The 25,321-nt window shown below is 42.7% G+C and overlaps 2 protein-coding genes and 1 long non-coding RNA gene across 3 annotated transcripts in view; 2 read left to right on the forward strand and 1 right to left on the reverse strand.

Moving 5' to 3' along the window:
- The window catches only part of Tmprss7 (transmembrane serine protease 7), a 34,685-nt gene extending 25,245 nt beyond the window's left edge, over positions 1 to 9,440 (forward strand). Inside the window, exons 14-18 of the mRNA XM_028872061.2 lie at positions 746 to 862; positions 1,939 to 2,110; positions 3,732 to 4,000; positions 5,892 to 6,028; positions 8,631 to 9,440. Of these exons, the coding sequence (XP_028727894.1) occupies positions 746 to 862; positions 1,939 to 2,110; positions 3,732 to 4,000; positions 5,892 to 6,028; positions 8,631 to 8,801 (866 nt within the window). The 3' untranslated portion in view covers positions 8,802 to 9,440. The remainder of the gene's footprint in view (positions 1 to 745; positions 863 to 1,938; positions 2,111 to 3,731; positions 4,001 to 5,891; positions 6,029 to 8,630) is intronic.
- LOC119088789 lies at positions 322 to 7,611 on the reverse strand. The gene is made up of 2 exons (XR_005092517.1): positions 7,576 to 7,611; positions 322 to 968 (listed from the first exon to the last, which is right to left on the reverse strand). It is a non-coding gene; the product is annotated as an uncharacterized LOC119088789 (long non-coding RNA).
- A 1,738-nt stretch (positions 9,441 to 11,178) lies between the features above and the next one.
- The window catches only part of C12H3orf52 (chromosome 12 C3orf52 homolog), a 32,847-nt gene continuing 18,704 nt past the window's right edge, over positions 11,179 to 25,321 (forward strand). Inside the window, exons 1-2 of the mRNA XM_037209736.1 lie at positions 11,179 to 11,319; positions 16,788 to 16,917. Of these exons, the coding sequence (XP_037065631.1) occupies positions 11,185 to 11,319; positions 16,788 to 16,917 (265 nt within the window). The 5' untranslated portion in view covers positions 11,179 to 11,184. The remainder of the gene's footprint in view (positions 11,320 to 16,787; positions 16,918 to 25,321) is intronic.

Here is a 25,321-nt window from a genome sequence, read left to right on the forward strand (position 1 = left end):
GAGATCATCTTGCCCCAGTTGCCCCAAACCATTCTCAGTTTTAGCCCTGATATCTCTTGTTCTGGGAATCCTATCCATCCCAGAAAACAATGACGTACTCGCTCACAGTAGGTGGGGTGGAATTGGATGTGCTCCTGGGCAAATATTGGCACGTTTTCATGGTTTTACTTGTTTTTCATGCTAGCTGTAGGTTAGACAATGAAAGTCTGTCATAGAGGAGCGTGCCAGACACTGTGAGGACACCTGCTAATTCCACCACAGAAAGTGAACCCCATAGATTGTGAACAAATGCACTGTAATTCATAGTATCTTTTCGTTATTCCCCCCCCCCCACAACCTAAAAAGGACTGCTTGTGGCATGGTATGACTTTTTTTTTTTCTCTTGGAGAGTAAGACTAGGCAATAGCTAAGAGACCATGACCCAAGGCCATTGATACGGCCAACTTTTTTAACCTTGTGTTCTCCATGGATAAGGAAAGGCAGTTGGCGTGATTCTCAAGTATGCGCTGCTTGCCTGCCTTCCAGTGGATCTGCTTAAGTGAAGGAAAAGGTCCCTGTGGGGGTGGCCCCCCTTTCCTCTGCCAGCCTCTTCAGAGCAGAAGGCAGTGATGCTGTGACTACCACTCCTTTTGCAGGGTTCCACGTCATCCCCTCAAATCTGTTTCTGACTAAAAACAGCAACTACAACAGCAACAATAGCAACAAAAAAACCCAAAATTCTTCCTTCTTTTTTGCTCATTTTCAGGCATCCCATGCACCAACAGGACCTTTAGATGTGGCAATGACATTTGCTTCCGGAAACAAAATGCGCAATGTGATGGGATAGTGGATTGTCCCGACGGAAGTGACGAAGAGGGCTGCAGTGCGTAGACATGGCTTCTTTTGATTAGTGTATCCCCTCTTCCTCTATCCACTGTCCACTTTCATTGCCTCTGAGTGTCCTTCCTCAAACAGAGGTTGCTCAGGATCTAGGAAACAACAATACTTGTTGGTGAACTGTATCTGACATTGTTCCAAAGAGACAAAAGCCTGTGAGGTTTGTTCCGTCTTCCTTCTTTTTTTTTTTTTTTTTTTTGACATTTTTTTTTTTATATTTTATTATTTTTTTTTTAATTTTACAAGAGAGCACCAGATCTCATTACAGATGGTCGTGAGCCACCATGTGGGTACTGGGAATTGAACTCAGGACCTCTGGAAGAGCAGTCAGTGCTCTTCACCGCTGAGCCATCTCTCCAGCCCTCCGTCTTCCTTCTTGATAATAGAGTTAACACACAGGATGTTTTCTAGTAATCTCAGTCAAGGAAGAAATCACTTGTGTAAAAAGCAGTAGAGCCGGGTGGATGACTTTTAGTTATGACTCTCTGTAAGAACAACACCAAGATTCTTTATGCCATATGTTCTCCTTAGTCATGTGACATGTCACTAATCACGAGGCAACAGTTTCATGCTACATCCTTATCAATGCCGTTTACACCAGAAAGCAATGGCTCTGATAACTAAGTTTTTAGCTGATGTCCACGTCTTGAACTTACAAATTCTTTTTCAAATGCCTTCTCTCTAGTTAGAACAACATCAAAGACATCCTCGGTTCTTTTGTGTTTGGAACTTATGTGTTTCTTTGTCACATAGTACTAACTCCATGAGCTGCTGTTTATGTCAGCTGTGACTACAGGGACTTCCCCCCCTCTCCACATGCATCCGTGTGCAGACTCCAAGTCAGGGCATGCTCTCAGAAGCGAAGGAGTGGTGCTGTGTTGGCGCTGCTTCTGGACAGACCTATAGATTTCCTCTCTGCTAGATAAGCAGCAGGAGATTTCCAACCGATGGCTTGATGAGTCAGTTCCCAACCCAGCCATAAATGTGATCGAATTTCCGGTTATCTCTCTGTGTTCTTGTTTCTGTCTGCCTTTCAGTCATATGACCCTTCCTCTCCTAAAGGCTGTAGCAGGAGTTCTTCCTCCCTCCACCGCATCGTTGGGGGTTCTGACTCCCAAGAGGGGACCTGGCCATGGCAGGTCAGCCTCCACTTTGTTGGATCAGCCTACTGTGGTGCCTCAGTCATCTCCAGGGAGTGGCTTCTCTCTGCAGCCCATTGTTTCCATGGAAACAGGTAGACCACCCCAATCTTCACCCTCAAAACTATACATCGGACCTCTGGTTTGGGGAAAAAGCTTCCTGTTGGAAATGATAGATTTAGTTGGGCTCATTTATGTCTCTGGGTGGGGGTAACCAGCTGTATACCATTTTTTGTTGTTAGATGTCATTGACATAAAGAAAAAGAACACAAGGAAAACGTCAAGGCTAGACATACTTTCATTAGGCTGAGGAAGTGGAAACTGGCTTTCAAACCATAGGGGCAAACCCAAGTGTAGAGTGGAGTGTAGAGAAGGGCAGTATTGAGGATGGTTAGAGAGCAAGGATCCCTTTTGGATGATGTAGGAATAGCAGAAACTAGAACTGTCACCAGAAGGGCTTTGTTTGCCTTTGCCAGTGGGGCTATTATGGGACAGATTCTTTTTTAACCAAGGATAAAAGCAAAACTTAAAAAAAAAAATAGCCTCACTTAAAGCTTATACCTAGGAGCTGGAGATATGGCTCAGCAATTAAGAACACTGGTGTTCTTCCAGAGGACCAGGGTTCATTTCCCCGCACCTGCATGGCTTACAGCTATCTGTAACTCCAGTTCCAGGGTATCTGGCACCCTCACACAGACATCCATGCAGGCAAGACACCAGTGCACAGAAAAATAAGTAAATCTAAAAACAAAACAAACAAACAAAAAACCAAAAAAGACAAACAAAAACAAACAAACAAACAAACAAACCCCTTCAACCTATTTAGTATCTACTGGATCTTAAGTAAAACAAAACACCAATTATTCCAAAATTTTAAATAGAGTATTACAGTGAAGTTACAGAATTAGAGTCATTGTTTTTCCTGGAATTTTCAGGATTCATGCTTATTACTAAAGTAGCTTCATCAACAAGTAAAATAATTGCATCAACTGTTACTTTAGCCTTAGATTCTTTGAGTCTCTGGTGCACTTATGAGACGTCTCCTCAGCAGATTAATGTACGCATTCTGTGGACCATGTCCTTAGCTTTCTTCCAAAGCATCCATGTTCTCTGCACCCCTATTCTCCCTGGTTGCCACATTGACTCTGTGGGACCTTATGAGGGAGCTCCAGGCCCTTCTATGGTGAACTGGCTACAGCCTGAGCTACTACTATACTGGCCTGTAAAGATTCTGATAGCTGGCAGGAAAGTATTTCATTAATACTCTGAGGCTTAAAGCACTTCAATGTCTCATCTGTTGACAGCCATTTCATTTGAATGTGGTAACAGGGCCCCCAAACAATACCTTATTGTCGTTGTGTGTCTATGATATTAGCACAAATAAAAAGAGTAACAAATTAATTGTAGCCTTTCACATTTTTGATCTGTGTGTGGTTCATGAGACATCAGAGGGCAAGAAACTTTTGAGGTATTTCCTCAAAATATCGTTGAGAGAATTTTCTGGAATACAGCTATTACTACTCCTTCAACAGCTTACTTCGTTGCTGGGTCTAGCAAGGAGACAGGGGAGGCTGTGGTTCTTTCTATGTCCCTGAACACAGTCAGGGGTTAAGACAGGACCTGGCAGTAAGGCCCTCCTCTTGGCATCCTCATGGCTCTGTCATTACTTGTTTCCAAACAATTTGCTAACTCTGTGCTTTATTCCTGTTCCACCAGGCTCTCTGACCCCACTCCATGGACGGCTCATCTTGGCATGTACGTACAGGGGAATGCCAAGTTCATCTCTCCAGTGAGAAGGATTGTGGTCCACGAATACTATAACAGTCAAACCTTTGACTACGATATTGCTTTGCTGCAGCTCAGCACAGCCTGGCCTGAGACCCTGAAACAGCTCATCCAGCCAATATGTATTCCCCCAGCTGGCCAGAAAGTGCGGAGTGGGGAAAAATGCTGGGTGACTGGCTGGGGGCGAAGGCATGAAGCAGGTGGGTATGAGTGAATGGTCATGCCCTGGCCCTGCAATGGAAAGATTTCTGTGCTGAAATGGTGCTTTAGCATTCCCAGGGATGATCAGACTTGGCAAAGGGAAAGGCCAAGTGAAGCGGGTATTATTATCTGTGTTTTGTGATCTTTTTTACCTGCCCTGAAACAAGCAGGACTCAATTTGATACAGGGAGAGAGGAATTGTATGAGCAAGGCAGGACTGTTCACTATGGGCCCTTTTCAAACTCTGGGGTGGTACTAGAGACCCCACTAGAGGAGGGCAATTCCTTGTTATTTGTAGGCTTTCTTTTCATCTAAAGAAGTGGTTCATTTTGTAAAGGAGAGAGCACACACACATACCCTACTGTGCCAACTCAGACAACTGTCTGGAAGGTTATGTAAGGGTGTCTCACACCACGACTGTTGACCAAGGGATGGGAGTGAGAAAGAAATCCAGCCAGGACCTAACTCCTCAGACCGAAAATTCTAACCCAGTCATTACAACATCCTAGAATCAGTCCACCCAATGGGGATTACTTTTTGTAATTCCTTTACATACCCAGAAAAGGAATCTTTGGTGTGTAAAGGTCAGACTGTATGCTTGGGAAGCTTCTCTACTCAGTTTTCCCAGGTGTCCCCTGGCTCATGTCTTGTTGCTGAATTTAAACACACAGTGAGGAAGAGTTTCCCCAAGAGTTAGCGTCCAGATGGCTATTGCTCCTGGAATCTCAGATACAAGGGGAAAGGGCAAATACAGTACATGTAATTTTTCAGTTTACCCCACAGCTTTGGTGTCATACTATAAAGATCCACTGTGGTGGTTTCTCAGATTCTCACCACGCTTATGAACTTATAGAAGTAATGGTACTCACTACCAAATGGAGTTTTCCAAAGGCTAATAATCCCAAGGAGGAACAGCAGCTGTTCAAACACTTCTAACTCTGCTTATATCTTATTATGCATAGTGATTTTATTATTTTGTCTTGGTTTTCTTTTCTATTGCTGTGAGAAACACTATGATGAAAAGCAACTTGAGGAGAAAAGGGTTTATTTCCCTGCACTGTTTACAGTTCATCATAAAGGGAAGTCAGAGCAAGAAGTCAAGGCAGGAACCTGGAGGCAGAAACTGAAACAGAGACATCGGAGGGCTGAGACTTACTGGCTTGCTGCTCAGGTTTATGTCCAGCTACCTTTCTTATACCTCCCAGGACCACCTGCCCAGAGATGATACTGCCCATAGTATCTGAGCCCTCTCCTATCATTAAATAAGAAAATGGCCCACATGCTTGCCTGTGCGTCAATCTGATGGGGACATTTTCTCAATTGAGATTCTCTCTTTTCAGATGACTCCAGCTTCTACCAAGTTTATAAAAATCTAAGCAACACTTTCATCATCTGTCACTAGAGGAAGAGATTACCCAACTCACTCGAGATGTTTTCTTGCTAAGCATGAGTGTATATGTATGTTTTTTGATTCATTGTAGCCAGGCAAGTTAGAAAGGAGGAAGCTGTAGAAAAATAAGTCAGTTTTAATGGCTCCTTGGAGATTCCCGTAAATCAGTTATGTATCTCCTTTTGAGGATCCTTCCTGAACTGTAAACACTGGTGCTAACAGTTACAGGTCCACAGGTCCACAATGGCTCTGTGGATAAGGTGCTGAAGCCAAACCTAGGGCTGTGTCCTGCTGTTCCTTCCTGGTTGTGTACCATTGGGCAAGGCCTTAATCTTGCAAGGCTTCATTTCTTTGGAAGCAAAATGGGGCTAATAGAATTCACCTCAATAGAATTGCTCCGAGGCTGAAAGGAGATCATCTGAGCTGATTGCTCAAGTGAAACCTGGAAGAAGTGTAATCCTTACCGTCACCATGATATCTATCCCCAATGTATCTTGCAGATAAGAAAGGCTCCCCTGTTTTGCAGCAAGCAGAGGTAGAGCTCATCGATCAAACCGTCTGTGTTTCCACCTATGGGATCATCACTTCCCGGATGCTCTGTGCAGGGGTTATGTCTGGCAAGAGCGATGCCTGCAAAGTAAGTCTTCCTCCTTCCCCTTACCTACATGCCATGCTTCCCATAAATGCATTCACATTTCAGCTACACAATACTGGCACTATCTAGGGCAAGCCTTGTTCGTCCTTCCTTCATCTGAGTTGCCCAGATACTAATTATGATTCCATTGCCTAAGACCAGGGAAGCATGGAGAAAGAATGGGTTTAAAAAATTACCATCTACTTATGAGTGAGTACATACCATGTTTGTCTTTCTGAGTCTGGGTTACCTCACTCAGGATGACTTTTTTCTAGTTCCACCCATTTGCCTTCAGATTTCCTGGTGTCCTTGTTTTTAACAGCTGAGTAATACTCCATTTTCTTTATCCATTCCTCTGCTGAGGGGCACCCAGGTTGTTTCTAGGTTATGGCTATTATAAATAAAGCTGCTGTGAACATAGTTGAGCAAGTGTCCTTGTGGCATGATTGAGCATCCTTTGCATATGTGCCCAATAGTGGTATAGCTGGGTCTTGTGGTAGATTGATTCTCAGTTTTTTGAGAAACCTCCACTCTGACTTCCAAAGTGGTTGTACAAGTTATGCACTCTCACCAGAAATGGAGGAGTGTTCCCCTTGCTCCACATCCTCTCCAGCATGAGCTGTAGCTTGGATCTCTTGTGGGACTCCAAACAGAAGGAACCGGTGCTGTCTCCAACTCTTTAACTGGCTTTTGGGACCCTACTCCTTATACTGGGTTGACTTGTCCAGCCTGAATACATGGGGAAGACTTAATATGCCATGTTTTATTGATACTCATGGGACACCTGCCCTTTCCTAAACATAAACAGAAGAGGAGTGGATGAGGTGGGGGGACAGAAGGGGGTTGGGAGGGACTGGGAGGAGGGAAGGAAGGACAAACTATGGCCAAGATGTAAAATAAATGAATAAATAAATAAATTTATTAAAAAATAAGGAATAGACAGAAGAAATTTCCACCAACACATAGCACACACAGAGTACCCCAGTGTTGCTACTTGTTCCCTTAGCAGCTGAACTACAGGGTTCATTTACCTGTTACTCTGATGCATAGTCTGGGGAAGGGAAGAGGAAGGAGGCCAGGACAGAACACACTCATGTAGGCTCCACAATTGTCCCGGGAGCTAATGTTCTGGGGTTCACTACTCTGAGCCTTTAATTCCAATCTGTGCAGATCCCCTCTCTGATCTACAAGGAGCAAATAGATGATTCAGAACATAAGGAGCAATGGGGGCCTTTTCCACATTTTGCCAACCTTAGTTACAATGCTAGCACCTCATCTTCTTATACTGATGACTTCCATCCTCTGAGATCTTATTTGGTAGCAAGTACTAGGCAAGGTGTAGCTAGAGTTTTCCTGCCTGGCCCACAGTCAGGACAAATCTCTGTCACCTGCCAGTCCCACAGCTGCTCAGACCCAACCAAGTAAACACAGAGACTTACATTGTTTAAAATGTTTGGCCTAATGGCTCAGGCTTCTAGCTATCTAGTTCTTACAACTTAAATTAATCCATTTCTATAAATCTATACCTTGCCATGTGGCTCGTGACTTACCGGCATCTTCACATGCTGCTTGTCATGGTGGTGGCTGGCAGTGTCTCCTTCTGCCTTCCTGTTCTTTCTTTTCTCCTCTCTGTTAGTCCCGCCTATACTTCCCGCCTAGCCACTGGCCAATCAGTGTTTTATTTATTGACCAATCAGAGTAATTTGACATACAGACCATCCCATAGCAGCAAGGTCCCATATATGAATTTATTCACATCACCATATCATCTTTATTCTATAGCAAAGGGTAAATAGAGGCCCCCTGTTCCCCCAGCCACACAGCCAGTAGGTGTGAGTGTCTGGGTGGGCTGAGAACCCTTTCATTTCTTAATGCTAATGTTAGTGTGCTTTAGGTGCTTGTCGTGATTGGTCATCTACATAGCTGTGGTCTACACAAGCACAAAGGTTTGGGCATTACATTAGACTTATAGAGCCAGCAACAATAATAAAGACCCGGCTTCCCTACTAGTCAGAATCTACCTAACGAGTTGTGAAATTACTGAACTGAGTGAGATACAGGGGGACATCTGCAGCATGTTCTTCGCTTCACCTCTAAAACAGAAACACAAAAAGCCAGATATTACACTTAAAGACCCAGGCTGTAGGGATTGTTTAAACCTTAAATTATTACAGCTTCTGCTGTGTGGAGCTGAGCTGTCGGAGGCATTCTCAGATGAAAGCAGATGGCAGCCAGCAGCTCTTCGGGTCGCTTCAGTGGACCTGGCTGACTAAATCTTTTCTCCTTTCACCTTGGGTCAGTGAGCCAACTGCTGAAGCTGAATGGTCCACAAATGGAAGTTAGTCTTCCAAGACAACTGTGATGTCTTTATGATGATAAAGTGAACCCAGGCGATGCTCGGCATATAGCCAACACCAATTAGACATCAGCCCCTACTTTTGTTACTACTTTTGTGCTGCAATGACTACTAGTAGTTAATTCTTGGGGAATTTGTGAGAATTGCTTTCTCTTGCACAAGCAAAACCGTGTCAGAATGAACACAACCTATTAGACACAAAAATGATGGAGATATATGTCTTCACGTTTACATTATCTTTTTGTGTAGGGAGATTCAGGTGGACCTTTGTCTTGTCGAAGAAAGAGTGATGGAAAATGGATTCTGACTGGCATTGTTAGCTGGGGACATGGATGTGGAAGACCAAATTTTCCTGGTGTTTACACAAGGGTGTCAAATTTTGTTCCCTGGATTCATAAGTATGTCCCTTCTCTTTTGTAACTGTACCTGTTGGATTTTTAACTGTGACTTACATGATAGATTCTTGAAAAAAGAGTGTAATTATGATCAATAAAATTAATCTTTTTTTTTCAACTGGAAATGTCAGATTGAGCACATCTGATATTCATTGCAAAGTAGACAAATTAATATACATTCCATAAAAGTTCCCCAAGGATATAATAATATTCACTCCAAGGTATCAAAATGCTATTGACTCATGGATGGAAGAAAACAAATGCAATCTCACAAACCAAGCCTCTAAAATAAAATGAGAACTCAGAAAGATAGATATTTTTCCTGTGTGTTCCAACGCAAGCAGAGATGCTTACAAGGATTGAGACAAACACAGCACACAGTTATCATTTTCACAAAACTCCATGCACAAAACAACGGCACCTCGCAAACAGACATAAAGCAGAATTTGGTAACTGGCCGAGGAGGGAGGGACAGTGTTGCTATTCAATCCAATCTGTTCTACCTACGCCATGTTGGACCATGGCTGCACGGGGGCCATGCTGTATACAGAGAAACAGATCCAGCTCGACACAAAACTGAGAGTGGACCCACTCCCACACAAAGCTAAGGGTTTGCAATCTTCAGTGAAGCGATAGAAAGCAGTATGGTAAGAGTTGGCCTGAAGCACACCTGTGGGATCTTCATCTTGATAAAGGTGGCCAACAGTGAAGGGCCAGAGGCATTTTTGGTGAGTGTTCTGAGAGTTAAACTTTTCAGGTATGTTATCTCCTGGCCTTTCGTTCTTTTGGTAAAATTTAAATTGTCAAGATTTTCTTTTATTTTCAAAGCCTTGTAGTGCTTTGAATAGCTGTAAGTCTACAGTGCTGGCTCAACATATTCCAGTTCTTGATTTATCTTAATTTAGAGAGTTTCTCACTATACCTTAGAATAACATTTTCACTGTCAGAGCCCAGAGTTTAACCATGGTACCAAACATGGGAGAAAAAAGAATATTATTTATTTTCCCTGAAACAAAGTCAAAGGAGAAATAACAATATTATTGTTAAATGGGGCTCAGAATACTGCGTAGAACTGCAGAGAAATTTGAAAAGTGAAAGGAGAGAAAACAGAAAGTGTTATTTTCCAAATTAGTAAAAATGACTGAAAAATTCTGACTACCCCGAGATAATGAATATTCCCAGTTCATGGAACATATTTTGATTTTCTAAAAGACTTTCCTTGGGAATAAGGACAAATATCACAATCACAACATCTCTCTGGTGGCTGCGGATGTAACCCAGGGATAGACCATTTACCTGGGATAGACCCCAGTACTGTGAAGAAAAGATACATTTCTAAATATGTTTCCAAGATGTCTGGAGTCCCCACATTGGTCTTAATAACGTGTGTGTGTCGGGGGAAGTGCAGTGGTTCTGGGCAGAAGGTTGAGAGGCAAGGGACCAACACCCAACTCACACTTTGGTTTGCAAACATAATTCCAGGCTCACTAAGCCAGTTTTAAGTCATGCACAGGGTGTGGAGGGCACTGTGTGTTTGCGTGTGCATACCGACACAAGCGCTGTGCTTTTTCCTCAGGTGGGGTGTTTATGGTCCCTCCTCTCAAAGATAAAACAGTAACGAGCAAATCAGTAACGTTTTATGAGTTCTTGCTTCTGCCGGCCACTTTCTTCTGTTCTGAGTAACACTCTGTGCGTGGGGACCTAACGCGTGCGTTGCTGACTTCCCAAATAGGCTGTCCTAACTGCTATCAGCGATACTGCCACTGCCCTTATGCCTGAATCAGCTTGGAAGGGGAATTATGCGGCTGGGTATCATTCATCTTCATGTGCTCATAACCCAGCAGGCTGCCTGACACACGGAAGATTATTCATAGCTGTTTGTTGATTCGGTAGATGAACACCCTCGCTAGACAGTGAGGACTGGAGTAAGCTTCAGCGTCCAGAGAGAAGGCAAAGTGGGACTGGTCCAGGGAGAAGGCAAACTGGGACTGCATCCCGCCACCCACCCACCCCCAGCCCCCGCCCCAAGCCTATTCCTTGCCACAGTCCAGCTTGCAAACCGGCCATGTGAGCCGGTCTGGGTCTCCATCCACAGGGAAACGCATGGCAGGTAGCACCCTGAACAAACCAGAAAAACAGCCCTCCTCTACTCTGGAGCCCAAGGCAGGGTCCCACCCGCATCTACCTTTGCGGAGCAAGGTCAGCTATCAAAGGCCAGAGAGCTTCCACTCGCTGGCTTCGCCCCTCCCCTTCAGGCCAGCCGCTACAGGTAGATCTGGCGCCGCCCGAGGACTGCCTGCCGCGCCAGGTGGGTGGAGTGGAAGCTGAGGACTCTCCCTGTCCTGGACTCTGCACCCTTAGGTGCCTGGGTCTTGCCTCTCGCCGGAACGTCTGTTCTCTGCGCTGCCATGGAAGCGGCCAGAACCCCATCGCCCCGGGAACAGCTGGAGCTCTCGATCCTGGAAGGGCAGCAGGAAGAGCTGACGCCTCTCAACAGCCTCCAGATCCAGCCTTCCTCCGCAGAGCGCTCTAGCCCAGCCCAGGTAAGGACTTGGAGCTCTGGCGTGTGACAGCAGGAAAGGCGCCCCACACTGTTTAAGGGCGCTAGGGTTTCCTTTCAGCGTCCGAGACGCGCGCAAAGAGGGTGCCAGGCGAAAGAAGGCAAGAATGCCTTTGGCTGGACCCCTCCACTACTGAGACCTCTCCTAGAGACACTTCAGGAGCCCTGGAGAGGGGTGTGGCTGCCCCTTTCAATGGAGGCAGACACCTAGGAGGTAGAGGTGGTGTTTGGAAGTTATATACATTTTAATTTGGTTTTTCTTTCTTTTTCTTTCTCAAGTAAGAAGAGAACGATGGGTTGAATCATATTCGCTTTCTCTCCCTCTTCCCCCTCAGCATCCCACCACCACCACTACTGGGAGTATACAGTCCACTACCCCCTATCTCTACCCGGTTCTATGTCCTCTGCCCTTCCCCATCTTCAAACACACTCTGTTTCTCCTACTTTGGTCGTTGCTTCCTCCGGAAGAGAGATAGGCAAAGAACACAAGGAGGAAAGAACTGTGGCCAGACATAGGGTTGGCCCCGTGAACTTACCGGCTCAGAGAAGAGGAGAAATAACATCAAAGGTCTACCTAAGAACTAGCCTTGCTGTCTTTTCATCTCTGAGGAAGTCCTTGGGCTTGTGTAGGTTAAAACTCTTTTCTGATTCAGCCATGGCAGTGGCTGAACTTTATCCACAGATCAAATACTTGTAAAACATCAGAGAGCTTGAATTCGGAGCCGCCTGTCTTCTGATTAACCCCTGAGGTTAGCTTGAGTTTTACTGGGCACACTCAACTCTCTGGACGCCTCGTTTTATCGTGGTGTTTCTCACCCCACTCTACTTCTATCCCTCTTGTGCCCAAGTGATGATTTTAGTAGAAAATCCAAAGCTTAATCCAAAGCTTGAAAACATTACTCTTGGTTGGCAGCAACTCCTGGAAACGGTGTGGCGATACCTTATTTCATAAGTACCTTGGAGAAGAAGTTGGCACCTTAGGTTTGTATGAAATTGGACCACAGATGAATTAAATTTGGAAAATATGGCTGAAGGCTAGTGCAGGTAGTCATAACTAGGAACTTTCTGTATGATCCTCCAAGGCAGGGGCTGAGCATGGGAATTAGAAATAATTGCTTCAAGTCAGTTAGGCCCACCACATCCCCAAAGATTCAGGTATTCTCTAGGGAAAAAAAAAGGTGTGAGCTCGGACAAGGCTGTGAAATGATGTAATATCATATGCTCCATTTAGGCTTCTGGAAGCCCCGGACCGCCTGTGGACAACAATTGAGAAAAATGCCAAATCCATGCTGAGTATCAGAATTCTATAACTGCTTAGCACCTGCCTTGTGGAGATTATGCTTTCATGTCCTAGTGACTTCCTTGTTAGTCAGATGTACACAGATATGCCAGACTTCCTGGTAATATAGCCGTGTACGTCACTAAATAGTAAAGTTTCAGTGACTGGTGGAATGGAGTGAGGGTGAAGGGATCCATGAGAACCCGAAGGGCCTTCTAGAAATACTTGAATGGTGACATTTTTATTAGGAGAGAATGGACAAAAAAAACCTCAAAACCTTCGCCTAGTGTGTTAATCATCCTGATTCTATAGAACAGGTGGAAATGCACTTCAACATGAAAGGTCAGGCATTGGGGTTCAGTAAGGACTAGCTTGCACAAGCGCAGGTTTTAGATGCTTAAGGTTTTTGTGTCAAGGTCTTCAGTTGTGTGATACTAGTTCTGACTTTGATGCTTGCTTAAGTCTATATACTTTCCATGCTCTACGTTTTGTGCCTGTCTTATGTGAAATATCGTGACACATAAATGTAGTTAATTATTATCAGCTTAGAAGGAGCTGTGCTAGTTAGCATAAACCATCAACTTGAGACAGCCTAGAATCACCTGACAAGAGAGTCTTGATTGAGTAATAGTATCGGGTTGGTATATGATATGTTTGTGAGGGATTGTCTAGATTATCAATGGGTATAGGAGGGTTCAGGCCACTGTGGGGGATACCATTCCTAGGGAGGTAGCCCTGGGCCGTAAGAAGACTGGTTAATCATGAGCCAGTGTGGGAGCCAGCCAACAGCATTCTTCCATGGATTCTGCTTCAAGTTCTTGCTTGAGCTCCTGTCCTGGCTTCCCTCAGTGATGGCCTGTGGCCTGGAAAGGTAAACCAAACAGGCCCTTTCTGTCTTCTCCTAAGTTGTTTTTGCTCAGAGTGTTTTTTTTTATTTATTTATTTATTTTCAGCAACAGAAATGAAACCAGAGCAGGGAGGGTGCTAGTTTTCTGGTTTCACAGATGAAAGAGCTGAGTGAAGAAACTTAGGCTCAGAGATGCAACCAAACTGCTCAGGTTCACTCAGTGGAGCCCCCTAACGTTTGGACTCAGAGCTCCAAGGTCTCAGATCTATGCTGTTAATCAATTTGAAGAAAATATTACATTTATTTCCTCTGTGTGTATGTGTGTGTACATGTGCCATGGTGCACGTATGGAAATCAGAGGATGACTTTCTGGAGTCAATTTTTTTCCTTCTAACATGTGTAGACAGATGTTTTCCTGTCCTGACCACCTGTTCCCAAATACCTCGTAGCTGCTTCCCAAATTACCACACAGAGGCTTGATATTATCTGTAAATGATTGGCTGGTAGCTCAGGCTTGGTACTAGCTAACTCTTACACTTAAATTAACCCATGTTTTTTTTATTTATGCTTTGCCATATGGCTCATGACTTGTTACCTCATTTTCTTTACATCCTGCTTCTTCTGTGGCTGGATGGCATCTCCTCCGACTCTGCCCTTCCTCATCCCATCATTCCCAGTTTGACTTTCCTGTCTAACTTTATCCTATTCAGCTATTGGCCAGTCAGCTTGTTTATTAAACCAATCACGGTGACAAATCTTCACAGTTACAAAAGGATTTTCCACAGCAACCATGTGTGACCCAGGGATCAAATTCAGGGTGTCAGGCTTGGCTACAAGGACCTTTACCTGCTCTACCATCTTGCTGGCCTCTGCTAATTAATATTATCATGCATAGATAAATACATATGACATGATTTATACCATTTCACTTATAGTTGCCTCAACTACAAATTATGTATTACTAATAAATATATGCAGTTGGGTAATATATTTATTTTTAAATGACACATGAGGACCAGAGTGGCAGATCTAGCTGCTGAGGAAATTGCAGGTGGATGGGTGAATGGATGATGGGCAGGGAATAGTACTGAGATCATAGCATCCCATTAGTGTAGATGTCTTCCTGTTTGGAAAAGTTGAGCTAGAAGAGTATGTGAGGAATTTTTCTCCTTTTCTTAATCTGGATTTGGAATGTAGGGGAAAAGGAATATAAGCCATGGGACTCCATTTTGTCTACTGTTATCACAGGTTAATACCCTTGGGCAAAAAATTACAAAAAAATTGTAGGTGATAAGGTGAGACTGGAGGCCCTGACTCAGCAGCCAAGAGACATCTTAAGTAATGACATCATCATTGTATTAACAATAAATGAGTAAATTGAGTGTTCTATGGTAACCAAGGCTTATTTGAGCTAACAAATTAGCCCTATTGCTGTGCGTCATTCAGTCTTGAACAGAAATCAACTGACTCTTTTGTGTTTTGGGTGAAAGGTGTGTTTTGATCAAATGCCAACGTGTCCCAATCCTGTATTAATGTCACATATTTGGTGGTTTACCTGGGGAGGTGGTGGATCTCTTGTAGAGTGTTCAGAGAAAAACCTTGAAAATTCCACAGCTGTCTAATGCAATCATTGAATGCAAGGTGGAGCTTGCAAGCACCTTGTGAAAGAACCTGCCTGGGGCCTTTCAACAGATCACTGGTACACACCAAATTAGGTCCAACTAACCTTAGCAGCAATAAAACCCTGAGTTGTTGGACCTGAGCAATTACTCAAGGCTCATGTGTTGAAGGTTTGGTTTCCAAATGCCTCAATGTACAACAATGGGGCTTTCGAAGGTAATTGAATCCTGAGGGCTTTGACTCCACTTATGTTGCTAGATTCATAATTTGATGACGGGATTGGAAAATACTGGATTCTTTAGGAGGTAGAGCCTACTTGGAGAAAGTATTCTCTGGGGTATGTCCTGGAAAGCTCTGATTGGTGCCCCACTCCTTCGACATTTTCTCTTTGCTTTCTGATTATGAGGTGAATGGTCTCATACTCCCACTGCTGTGGTGTTCTGCCATGGAGCTAGCTGACCATGGACCCAAACCATGAAAACCACCTATTAAACCATAGTCCAAATAAATCTTTGAGTTGGTTTTCTCAGGTATTTTGTTATAGCAAGGGAAAGCTAACACACACACATGCTTTACAGTAGGCTCTAGCTTTTCACTCTCTAATTTCAATTTCATGACTCTTTATGACACTACATTCCAATCCTTAGATTATTCTGTTGGCCAATTCTGTTATGAATCAGCAAATGCTGGTTCCTGGTTTTTTATACCTTCAAAAACCCTTCCTTCCATGTACAATGACAAAGATCAGGTTCTCACTTATACACTGAAGTTTAAAATGTTGATCTTGCAAAAGCAGAGAGCAGAAGCATTGTTATCACAGCCAGGGAAGGGAATAGGGAATGGAGGGATGGGCAGCAGGTGGTCAATAGGCACAGAGGTACAGTCAGACAGGGGAATGTCTCACAATGCTCTGTAGCACAGTAGAGAAATGACAGTTGACAATGACCTGTACATTTAAAAACAACTAGAAATGATAAACATTGGAAATGATGGGTCTACCCTTATACCTGACACATGGGTTTGGACATATCTCAGTGAACTCCATAAATATACACAGTTTTCACACGAGTTAGAAATAAATACAAGCCAGGCAGTGGTAATTCACACCTTTAATCCCAGCACCTTGGGAGGCAGAGGTAAGTGGAGTTCTGTGAGTTTGAGGCCAGTCTGGTCTGCAAACTGAGTTACAGGACAGCCAGGGCTATCACACAGAGAAACCTTGTCTCAAAATAAAATAAAATAAAAAATAAAAAGGAAGAAAATGAAATAAAAGAAATACAAGTTTTTAAAACTCTAAGAATAAAAAAAATCCTGCCTCCTGTTTCCACTTCAAAACTCCCAAAGGGCCTTTGGCTAACTTCATCTTGAGGTTCCATTCTGCCCTGTTCTAAGTTTGTTTTTGTTTTGTTTTGTTGGTTTTTCGAGACAGGGTTTCTCTGTGTAGCTTTGCATCTTTCCTGGGACTCACTTGGTAGTCCAGGCTGGCCTTGAACTCACAGAGATCCGCCTGGCTCTGCCTCCCGAGTGCTGGGATTAAAGGCGTGCGCCAACACCGCCTGGCTCCTGTTCTAAGTTTGATTCAGTGTACTGTGTCCCCTTGAGGTTAAGGAGTTGATGGCCTTAATTCTGCATCAGTCTCTAGTAGGACTTTGAGACTATTTGTTGAAATCCAATGACTACCTCACAACTTCCCTTTGTTTTCTAGACGGACAAGGAAAGTCCCTGGAGTCCCTGTAACAAGATCGTGGTTGGAAGATGTAAACTGTGGATGGTCATTGTCACCATTTTCGTGTGTTTCGCTATAGTGATCATTATAAGTTTATGCCTTGTAGGAGGTAAGGATTCCATTAACTATGTTGACACATTTGAAGACCTGATTGAATGCTTGTGGCTTACACTGAAATGGAACATGTATGCACTGCTATTTTACTATTTGTAACATTAATTGAAATATGGCTTGAGCAGCTGGTCATGATGATTTACAGCTGTAATCCTAGTCCTTGAGAGGCTGAGAAGGCATTTCTAGTTAAAGACCATCTTGGGCTATATTGTGAGCTTGAGGCCAACCAGGGAGTACAAAGTGAGATCTTTTCTCAAACAAACAAACAAACAAACAAACAAACATCAAATAGAACAAAACTGGCTTGGAATATGTTGTGTGAGTGTGAGATATACACAAATCTCTCTCTCTCTCTCTCTCTCTCTCTCTCTCTCTCCTCTCTCTGTTGCTTATTTTAAAATGGAAGAAGTATGAAGACTATTATTTTTCTTTAAAATTTTCTCATTGGTTTCCAAAGAAGTTCCTTAAATTAAAAAATGATACAATATTTATTACTTTAAAATTCTGTATCTAGGTGTGTGTGTGTGTGTGTGTGTGTGTGTGTGTGTGTGTGTGTGTGTATATGTGTGTGATGTCCATATGTGCACATGAGTGCAGGGGCTGCTGCAGTAGTCCAGACGAGGGCACTGGAGCTTTTGGAACTGTAGAGACAAGCAGTGAGTTGCCCTGTGTGGGTGCTGAGAACTTAACATGTGTCCTCAAAAGAACTGGAAGCACTCTATCTCTCGGCCATCTTTCTGCTGCTTCAAATTTGAACTTGAACACTAATCTACATTTGATTACATTTTAGAACCTGCCTCTTTGAATTTTCTTACCATTTGTTTAAGGAAAATCATTTATTATATTTGGTACTAAATGATAAAATAATAAGTAATGTATTTGAGAGAGTTTAAAAAAAACTTTACTGAGGTATGTGGCAATAAGCAAGTGGTTTCCAACCTGTGGATTATGGCCCCTTTGGAGGTTGCATATCAGATATCCTGTATATCAGATAGCTACATTATGATAGCTACAATATGATTCATAACAGTAGCAAAATCACAGTTATGAAGTAGCAACAAAATAATTTTATGGTTGGGGCTGGCTCATCACAACATGAGGAACTGGATTAAAAGGTTGCAGCTTTAGGAAGTTTGAGAACCACTTATTGAATAAGCTGTCACTATTCTAACTTATTTTAGAAATAACGATTTCATTTGAGTTGAACATGTCTGTGAAACAAACATTTGCATGACACTAACAATATACTTTATATATCTTATCTCACTTTATGGCTGTGTGTTTTGAATTAGAAGCAATACAGTTTTAGTCATCTCCTTCCATATTATTAATAGTTTATCACATGTTCTTCTCTTTTTCTTATTTGCATTTTTAACTTGAGATCAGATTTTCATATTCTAGCCCATCTTCATGATTCTAATGTTATATTGAGATTAAAAATTTTGTGAATAATATATATAATATATTGCATATAGTCTTCTATATGGTGATTACAGTATGTATAGTCTTGTACAACATTTAAAGTCTTTTAGGTTGCTACTATTTTAAGAATTATTTTCTGCATTTTTCAAAGTTTTAAGATGCATAAAGAGGGTATACTACATGAAGTAAACAGTTTTTACATCAAAATTGAGGGAAAAAATATTGTTTTACTGGTGCATGGCAGTGGTTGGGGGAGGGGTGTTCATCCAGAGGTGGGGTTCTCCTAAGGTGGTGTGACCTCCAAGAGGTCTGAGTTAGGTTCTCAGGAGCAAACAGTCACAGAATGTCAGAAGGACAGGGAACTCTGAGTCTCTCTGGAGGGATTCTTGGGCACTTCTTTTTCAGAAAGCCAATTTGCCTGTTTCTTCCTTCAAGTGTGATAGTCCCTGAGAGCTTTTCACAGCCTTAAATTTCTCAGATAAGCAGCCCGTCTACTTAGTTGATGTTGTTTAGGTGGGATGGGTAAATCCTTGAGGCTGTGAGCTTGTTTTAAGTAGGGAGCATCTCTGAGGTATGTTGCATCTCCTCCACCACACTGAGGACAATGGCTTTGTTATGATCGTTGACACTGCCTTCATTCACATCAGCTGCCACAGGTGGATGCTGAAACCAAAGTTGAGTCACAGAGTCTCCTCCCGTCTCAAGTCCCTGATGCAATCCTGAAAGGGTTAGCTCTTTGGTAGCAGCCAAAGAGCTAATCATAAAGCAGGTGGTTTAATATTCAGGACTTGAAACACAAGACTGGATGTCTATCTTGTCTCTAGAGATCACTGGACTTTAACCACAAAAAGCTATCTGCAGAGAGTTATTCAGTTCCCTTGAAAGGTTTTTTTTCAGAGTATGTGAAAAGTCATACTGTAAAATTCCAAAAATAACTTTAATATGATTGCAAATTTGCATTTTAACATATGTTAATGTTATAAAAAATCTACAAGATAATTTTTTTCCTCCCTGGGAAGGAATTATTTTATTTGGAATCTTGCCTGTCAGGCTCTAGGGCTTGCAGGGAGAATCATGATAGACTAAAGAAATGGAAACTAATTAAATGACTTTAATTTTGAAATAATACATGTTCAGTTAATGTACCAGTTAGTTTTATGTCAACTTGACACAAGCAAGAGTCACTGGAGAGGAGCGAGCCTCAATTGAAAAAAAAAAAAAAATGCCTCCATAAGATTAGGCTATATGCAAGCTTGCAGCACATTTTCTTAATTAGAAATTGATGGGAGAGGGCCCAGAAAAAGCAGGCTAAGCAAACCATGAGGAGCAAGTCAGTAAGCAGCATTCCTCCATGGCCTCCGCTCCTGTCTCCAGGTTCTTGCCCTGCCTGAGTTCCTGTCTTGACTTCCTTCAATGATGAACAGTGACGTGAAGGCATAAGCCAAAAACACTTTTTTTGTTTTTTGGTGATGGTATTTCATCACAGCAGTAGTAGCCCTAATGAACAGAGTAACATATATCATTAATAAATTGTAATACTTTCTTCTGTTCTCTGATTTGCATTTTAAAATAATTTGAGACCTGTTTTCAAGACAGTAGCTTTCCTTGAAGGTCTTACGATCATTTTGACATCATTTTGCTAAATCACTAAAAATTCAGGGAAGAATCTGAGTGGAGTAATACAGACCACAATAGATTAAAAGAGAGCAAGCCAGCAGGCTGCCCTGTGTGATCGTGCTAGCCGCACCTAGAGCAGCTCTGCTAGCAGCTCTGGGATGACAGATGGCAATCATCAGCCCTGCCCAACTGCCAAGCCCACTGATATGAATCACATATTTGCAGAACTTAAGGTCCTGTTTGGGAAATAGGTGGTGTTGGGAGAACCAGGGGTCAAGATTTACTGAGACAAAAATGTTCCTCAGGATCCATCTTGCCCACTCCCATCCCATCTTTCCTCTCTCAAATCTCCGAACCTCCGATCTTAAGGCTCTTTAGTTCTCTGACAAGCTGGGCATTGAGCAGGAATTAACTATGCACTTGAAATGGATGCAGAACAAGACAGTGAGTGCATCGTGCACAAAAAAAGGTAACTAAGCTGAGCAATAAGGGACCCACGGCAGGGTGTCCATGAATAAGTTGTAACTGCCATTGTTAAGACTCATCTGACCTGTATGTAGTGATATTTAAGGCAAGGTGGATGGTCTTAGTTTTGCTCTTCGTCCTCTACAGACTGAACATTTGTGATTGTCTAACATTTGGGGTAGGCTCACCTCCTCCTCTGCTCTGTTGTGTAACAAAGTGACAGGTAATTCACCGTCGCGACTCAGCTTCACGCTTGGTGTACTGACTGTGTACACAATAGGGATGAGAGGCCATCACCCCACAAGATTCAGTTGACATTGACTTTTTTTTTTAAATTGACAATTTTATGGGTGGAGTCTAGTGAAACTTACTGAATTTGGAGAACTGATTTTGTTCCAGTTCTGCAGAAAATTCTATTAATGGACAATTTCCTCCTTCTTGAAGAGCTATATAATTTTTGGTGTGAAGAGTAAAGGGGGTAGCTTAAACACTGTTCTATTGCTGTGAAAAGACACCATGACCAAGGTAACTCTTACAAGAGAAAGCATTTAATTGGGGGCTGTTTACAGCTTCAAGGTTTAGTCCATTATCATCATGTTGGGGATCACGGCAGCATACAGGCTGGCATGTTGCTGGAGGAGTAGTTGAAAGCTATATCCTGATCTGCTGGCAGAGAGAGAGAGAGAGAGAGAGAGAGAGAGAGAGAGAGAGAGAGAGAGAGAGAGAGAGAGAGAGAGAGAGAGAGAGAGAGACGGAGACAGAGAGACAGAGACAGACAGAGATGGAGAGATACTGGAGACTGCACCTGGCAGGGACTTTTGAAAACTCAAATCCCACCCCCACTGACACACCCCCTCCAAGACCACACCCATTCCAGAAGGCCACACCTCTTACTCCTTCCAAATAGTTCATCAACCGGGTGCTAAGCATGCACATATATAAGCCTATGGGGCCCATTCTCATTCAAACCACCACACCACGTTGCGCGGGCAGGGCATCTTCCTCTTTCCCTCCCAGTCATTTTCCTTGTAGATAGTTTGGAGACCCAATCAGGCACCTTCAAGGGTTTCCTTTCACTCAGGTACCTTGGTTAGAACAGAGTAATACCACAGAGAGACGTGCCTCGTGACAAACAGGTGAATGCTTGGGCATGCTGTAAAGTTAGAGCACTCTGAGTGACCCCCACATGCCCTCCCCCAGCATCGCAGCTGACTCTTCCACCCTCTTAGTTCGTGGTGCCTGTTATAGGGAGGAACGTGGGGACACGCTTGAAGCAGGGACTTTCTACGTGAGGCAGCATTGAGTGGATGGCTCCGTTCTTCAGTAGAGGGTGGGACTTTCATCTTTCCGTGTCACATGAACCTGGCACACTGTTTTCACAGGGAGATGCTTCCTGGGTTGGGTGACTCATGGGGAAATCCTTGGCAGATACAATGAACGTCTGTAACCTACCAAGGTTCTTCAGGGCAGGAACTTAATTGCTATTCCCTAGATCCACTTTCTTAAAGTTACTTCACATTTTTACCTGTCAGGTTTTCCACCAAATCTGTGGTGATTTTCCACCTTCCCAAGACTCAATTCTCGTGTTCCCTTCAGAACATCATATGCATCCAAAGGTTCTTCTAAGCATAGTAGCCTCATCTCCCCTTCATGGGACTTGCCATGTCATGGAGAGGTTGCTTTCTCTCTCTTCTTTTACTGGAGAACTAAGAGGTGGGTCTGCATTTGGATCTTGCTCTCTGAATACTTCTAAACCTCTTGTGTCTATTGACCGCAGTTTTATCTTACCAAGGTGACTAGCAATTATTTGATTGTGAAGTCTGACCTTTGTCCTCCTTTGTTCCTATTTGTAGCTGTCATCTCTGTCAGTTAACATTGTACTTCCTGAGTCTACAGAACTCCTTGACCAAATGTACATACGTGCAGACACACACTTATGCACTAGAGAATGTACAGCCATATAAAATGTTCCACCACAGAACTACATCTCCAAGCCCTTTTAGCTCTCTGTCTGTTTGTCTCTGTTTCTCTGTCTCTGTCTCTCTCTAATACAGGATCTGTAGCTCTTGCTGACCTGGAATTCACTATGCAGATCAGGCTGGTTTCAAACTCAGAGATCTGCTTGCCTCTGCCTCCCAAGAGTTAGGAGAAAGGTGTGTACCACCACAGCCAGCTTGTTTCCTTTTAATTCTGAGACAGGGTCTTACCAAGTTGCTCAGACCCATGATCCTTTGCCTCAGCCTTCTGAAAACTGAAATTCCAGGCTGTGCCACTTGATTGGAGGTGGGCTGTTTTTGTTACTCTTGCTTTTAACGTCTGCACTGTGGTCCACGAGGCTTTCTTTTAACTCTCTTAACCTCTGAGCCATCTCTCCAGCCCAAATAATTACTCAGAGGCTTATATATATGTTTTTTTTTAAACATAGTTTTTTTTAATTTATTATGTATACAGAAGAGGGTGCCAGATCTCATTACAGATGGTTGCGAGCCACCATGTGGTTGCTGGGAATTGAACTCAGGACCTCTGGAAGAGCAGTCAGTGCTCTTAACCTCTGAGCCATCTCTCCAGCCCCTCTTTTAACTCTCTCACCTTTCATAGTCTTAATTTTCTTCCCTTGGAAAGCTCATTGATACATTGGGCAGCAGCCTATCCTGTAGGAGAGAAATTTGGTTTACAACTACACAGGCTACTGAGTTTTAGAGACAGTCTTTATAAGATTTCTCCACTTAGAACTATTACCATTTCCATCATTATATATGCGAAACTAGAATATGTTTGTATTCTGCCTCAGTCCTCTTGGGTTACTGGTAAAATAAAATGATTTCTGAATCTATTAACATACCTTGACCCTAATACATATTAACTTATTGGCCTGAAAAAATTTTTCTTTAAGCCTTTTAAGATGAAAACATGACATTGAATTCATGGGAATGATGTGAGGGAAGCGTATAAAATGGTAGCAGGCTGTTTGTATGTAGTGATTACTGAAGAGCTGTTCTTTTTCTTGGACAGGCTTGCTACCATAGAACCACTTTGATTTCTGCTCTCCTTTCTCTAGGTAGTAACCAAATGTTTCCAATCATTCCTTAATAGTGACTGTCCCCGATCCTGTGCTGTATAATTTATTTGCATTCCTTTTCATCTTTACCTTTACTTGCAACATTGGTGTTAATATTTCTGTTGATGGGCTAGCTTCAAAGATTTGGGTGACCTCCTCAAGATCACATGGCTAATAACGAGCTAGCCTGGTGTCAAAACTAAGTGTGGTTAACTGTACACCAGCTCTGTTCTCTGTCCCTCTTTCCCTCCCTCCTTTCTTCTTTCCTCCACTGACAGGGAAAATAAGATTCCCAGTATTGTACCCAGTAGCCTTGATGGCTTCAAGCTCTTCTGGTTCCAACTGATCCAAAGTGTGAGTTGTGGTTCAAACACATCCTCTACCTTCTTCTCAAGAGACTCTTGGCAATGCTCTATTAACCTCCTGACATCATCTAGCATTTAATAGCTCCCTCTCCAGCTTCAGGTCTCACAGTTTAGCTGAAGATCTATCATCATGTTCCTCCTACATACTGGGAATGTGTCTGTGATTTTAAAAATAAAGCCATCTCATATCCTCTCCATGGAAAGCATTGCTTGTATCAACTCTCATTAGTTGTATACAAACTATTCTGACTGGCCAAGTCTGTTATTATTTTTGTTTTAATGAACACAATTAAAAGCCATATCTCCATAGAGATTGAATTATTTCTAGGCTACAAGCTAAGCACATGTCATCAGAGATGGTATTAGAGACCTCATTTTGAACTTGCTGTCTCTTTGCAACATCTTGAGTTACTGGAATTGACTCAGTTATTAGTTATTAATACTTAGTTGTTGGAATCTCTAACACATCTTGCAGCATCCCTGTTCCTTTCTGAGTCATTGAGAGAATACTATGTGGTGGGTAGAGAACTCACAGACATCTATTGCAGCATCGCTCTCAGAAGTAGAAACCTGAAATCCTGAGTGTCATGTGATCAAAGAGGACAAGTCTCTGATGAACATTATGCACTTGATTATAGCCTTAGAGTTGAGAAATGACCCAATCATAAACATGAAGGCTTTTTAAAAAATGAATTTCACATGTATGAGCAATGACTTTGACATTAAAATAATGATGAAAGGATCAAGACATATAGCAGTAACAACAAAAATTGGGATACAGCCGGGTGGTGGTGGCACATGCCTTTAATACCAATACTCGGGAGGCAGAGCCAGGCGGATCTCTGTGAGTTCGAGGCCAGCCTGGTCTACAGAGTGAAATCGAGGACAGGTATCAAAACTACACAGAGAAATCCTGTCTCAAAAAAAAAAAAAAAAAAAAAAAAAAAAGATCTACTTGGTAAGACTTCCAACATATGATGTATGTGAGGACCTGATTCCAATCTCCAGCACTAATGTGTGTGTATATATATATATATATATATATATATATATATATATATAGTATATTATTGTATGTATATTATTGTATGTATATTATTGTATGTATATGTATATTAGATAGATAGATAGATAGATAGATAAAGGAAAAGTAAAATAAAGGAGGTGGGGAGGGAAGAAACATTTAATGAAAGGACTTACTAGTCAGTTTTCCTTTGCCATGACCAAGTAAATATCTGCAATAAACTACTCAAAAGGAAGAAAGGTTTATTTTGACTTATGGCCCCACTCCATGGGGCCTCTTGACTCTGTCGTTTTGAGTGGGAAAGCATAGCATCATATGGGGCATGCAAGGTGGGGCAAAGCTGCTTATTTCCTGGTGGTCAGGCAGGGCTGGGGGCGAGGATGGGGCAGGGGTAGGGCCCTGGGTATTGCCTTCAAGGGCGTGTCCTCAGTAACTTATCATTTTTGCA

The sequence above is a fragment of the Peromyscus leucopus genome, chromosome 12 (assembly GCF_004664715.2).
Source record: "Peromyscus leucopus breed LL Stock chromosome 12, UCI_PerLeu_2.1, whole genome shotgun sequence".
Taxonomy (NCBI): Eukaryota; Metazoa; Chordata; class Mammalia; order Rodentia; family Cricetidae; genus Peromyscus; species Peromyscus leucopus.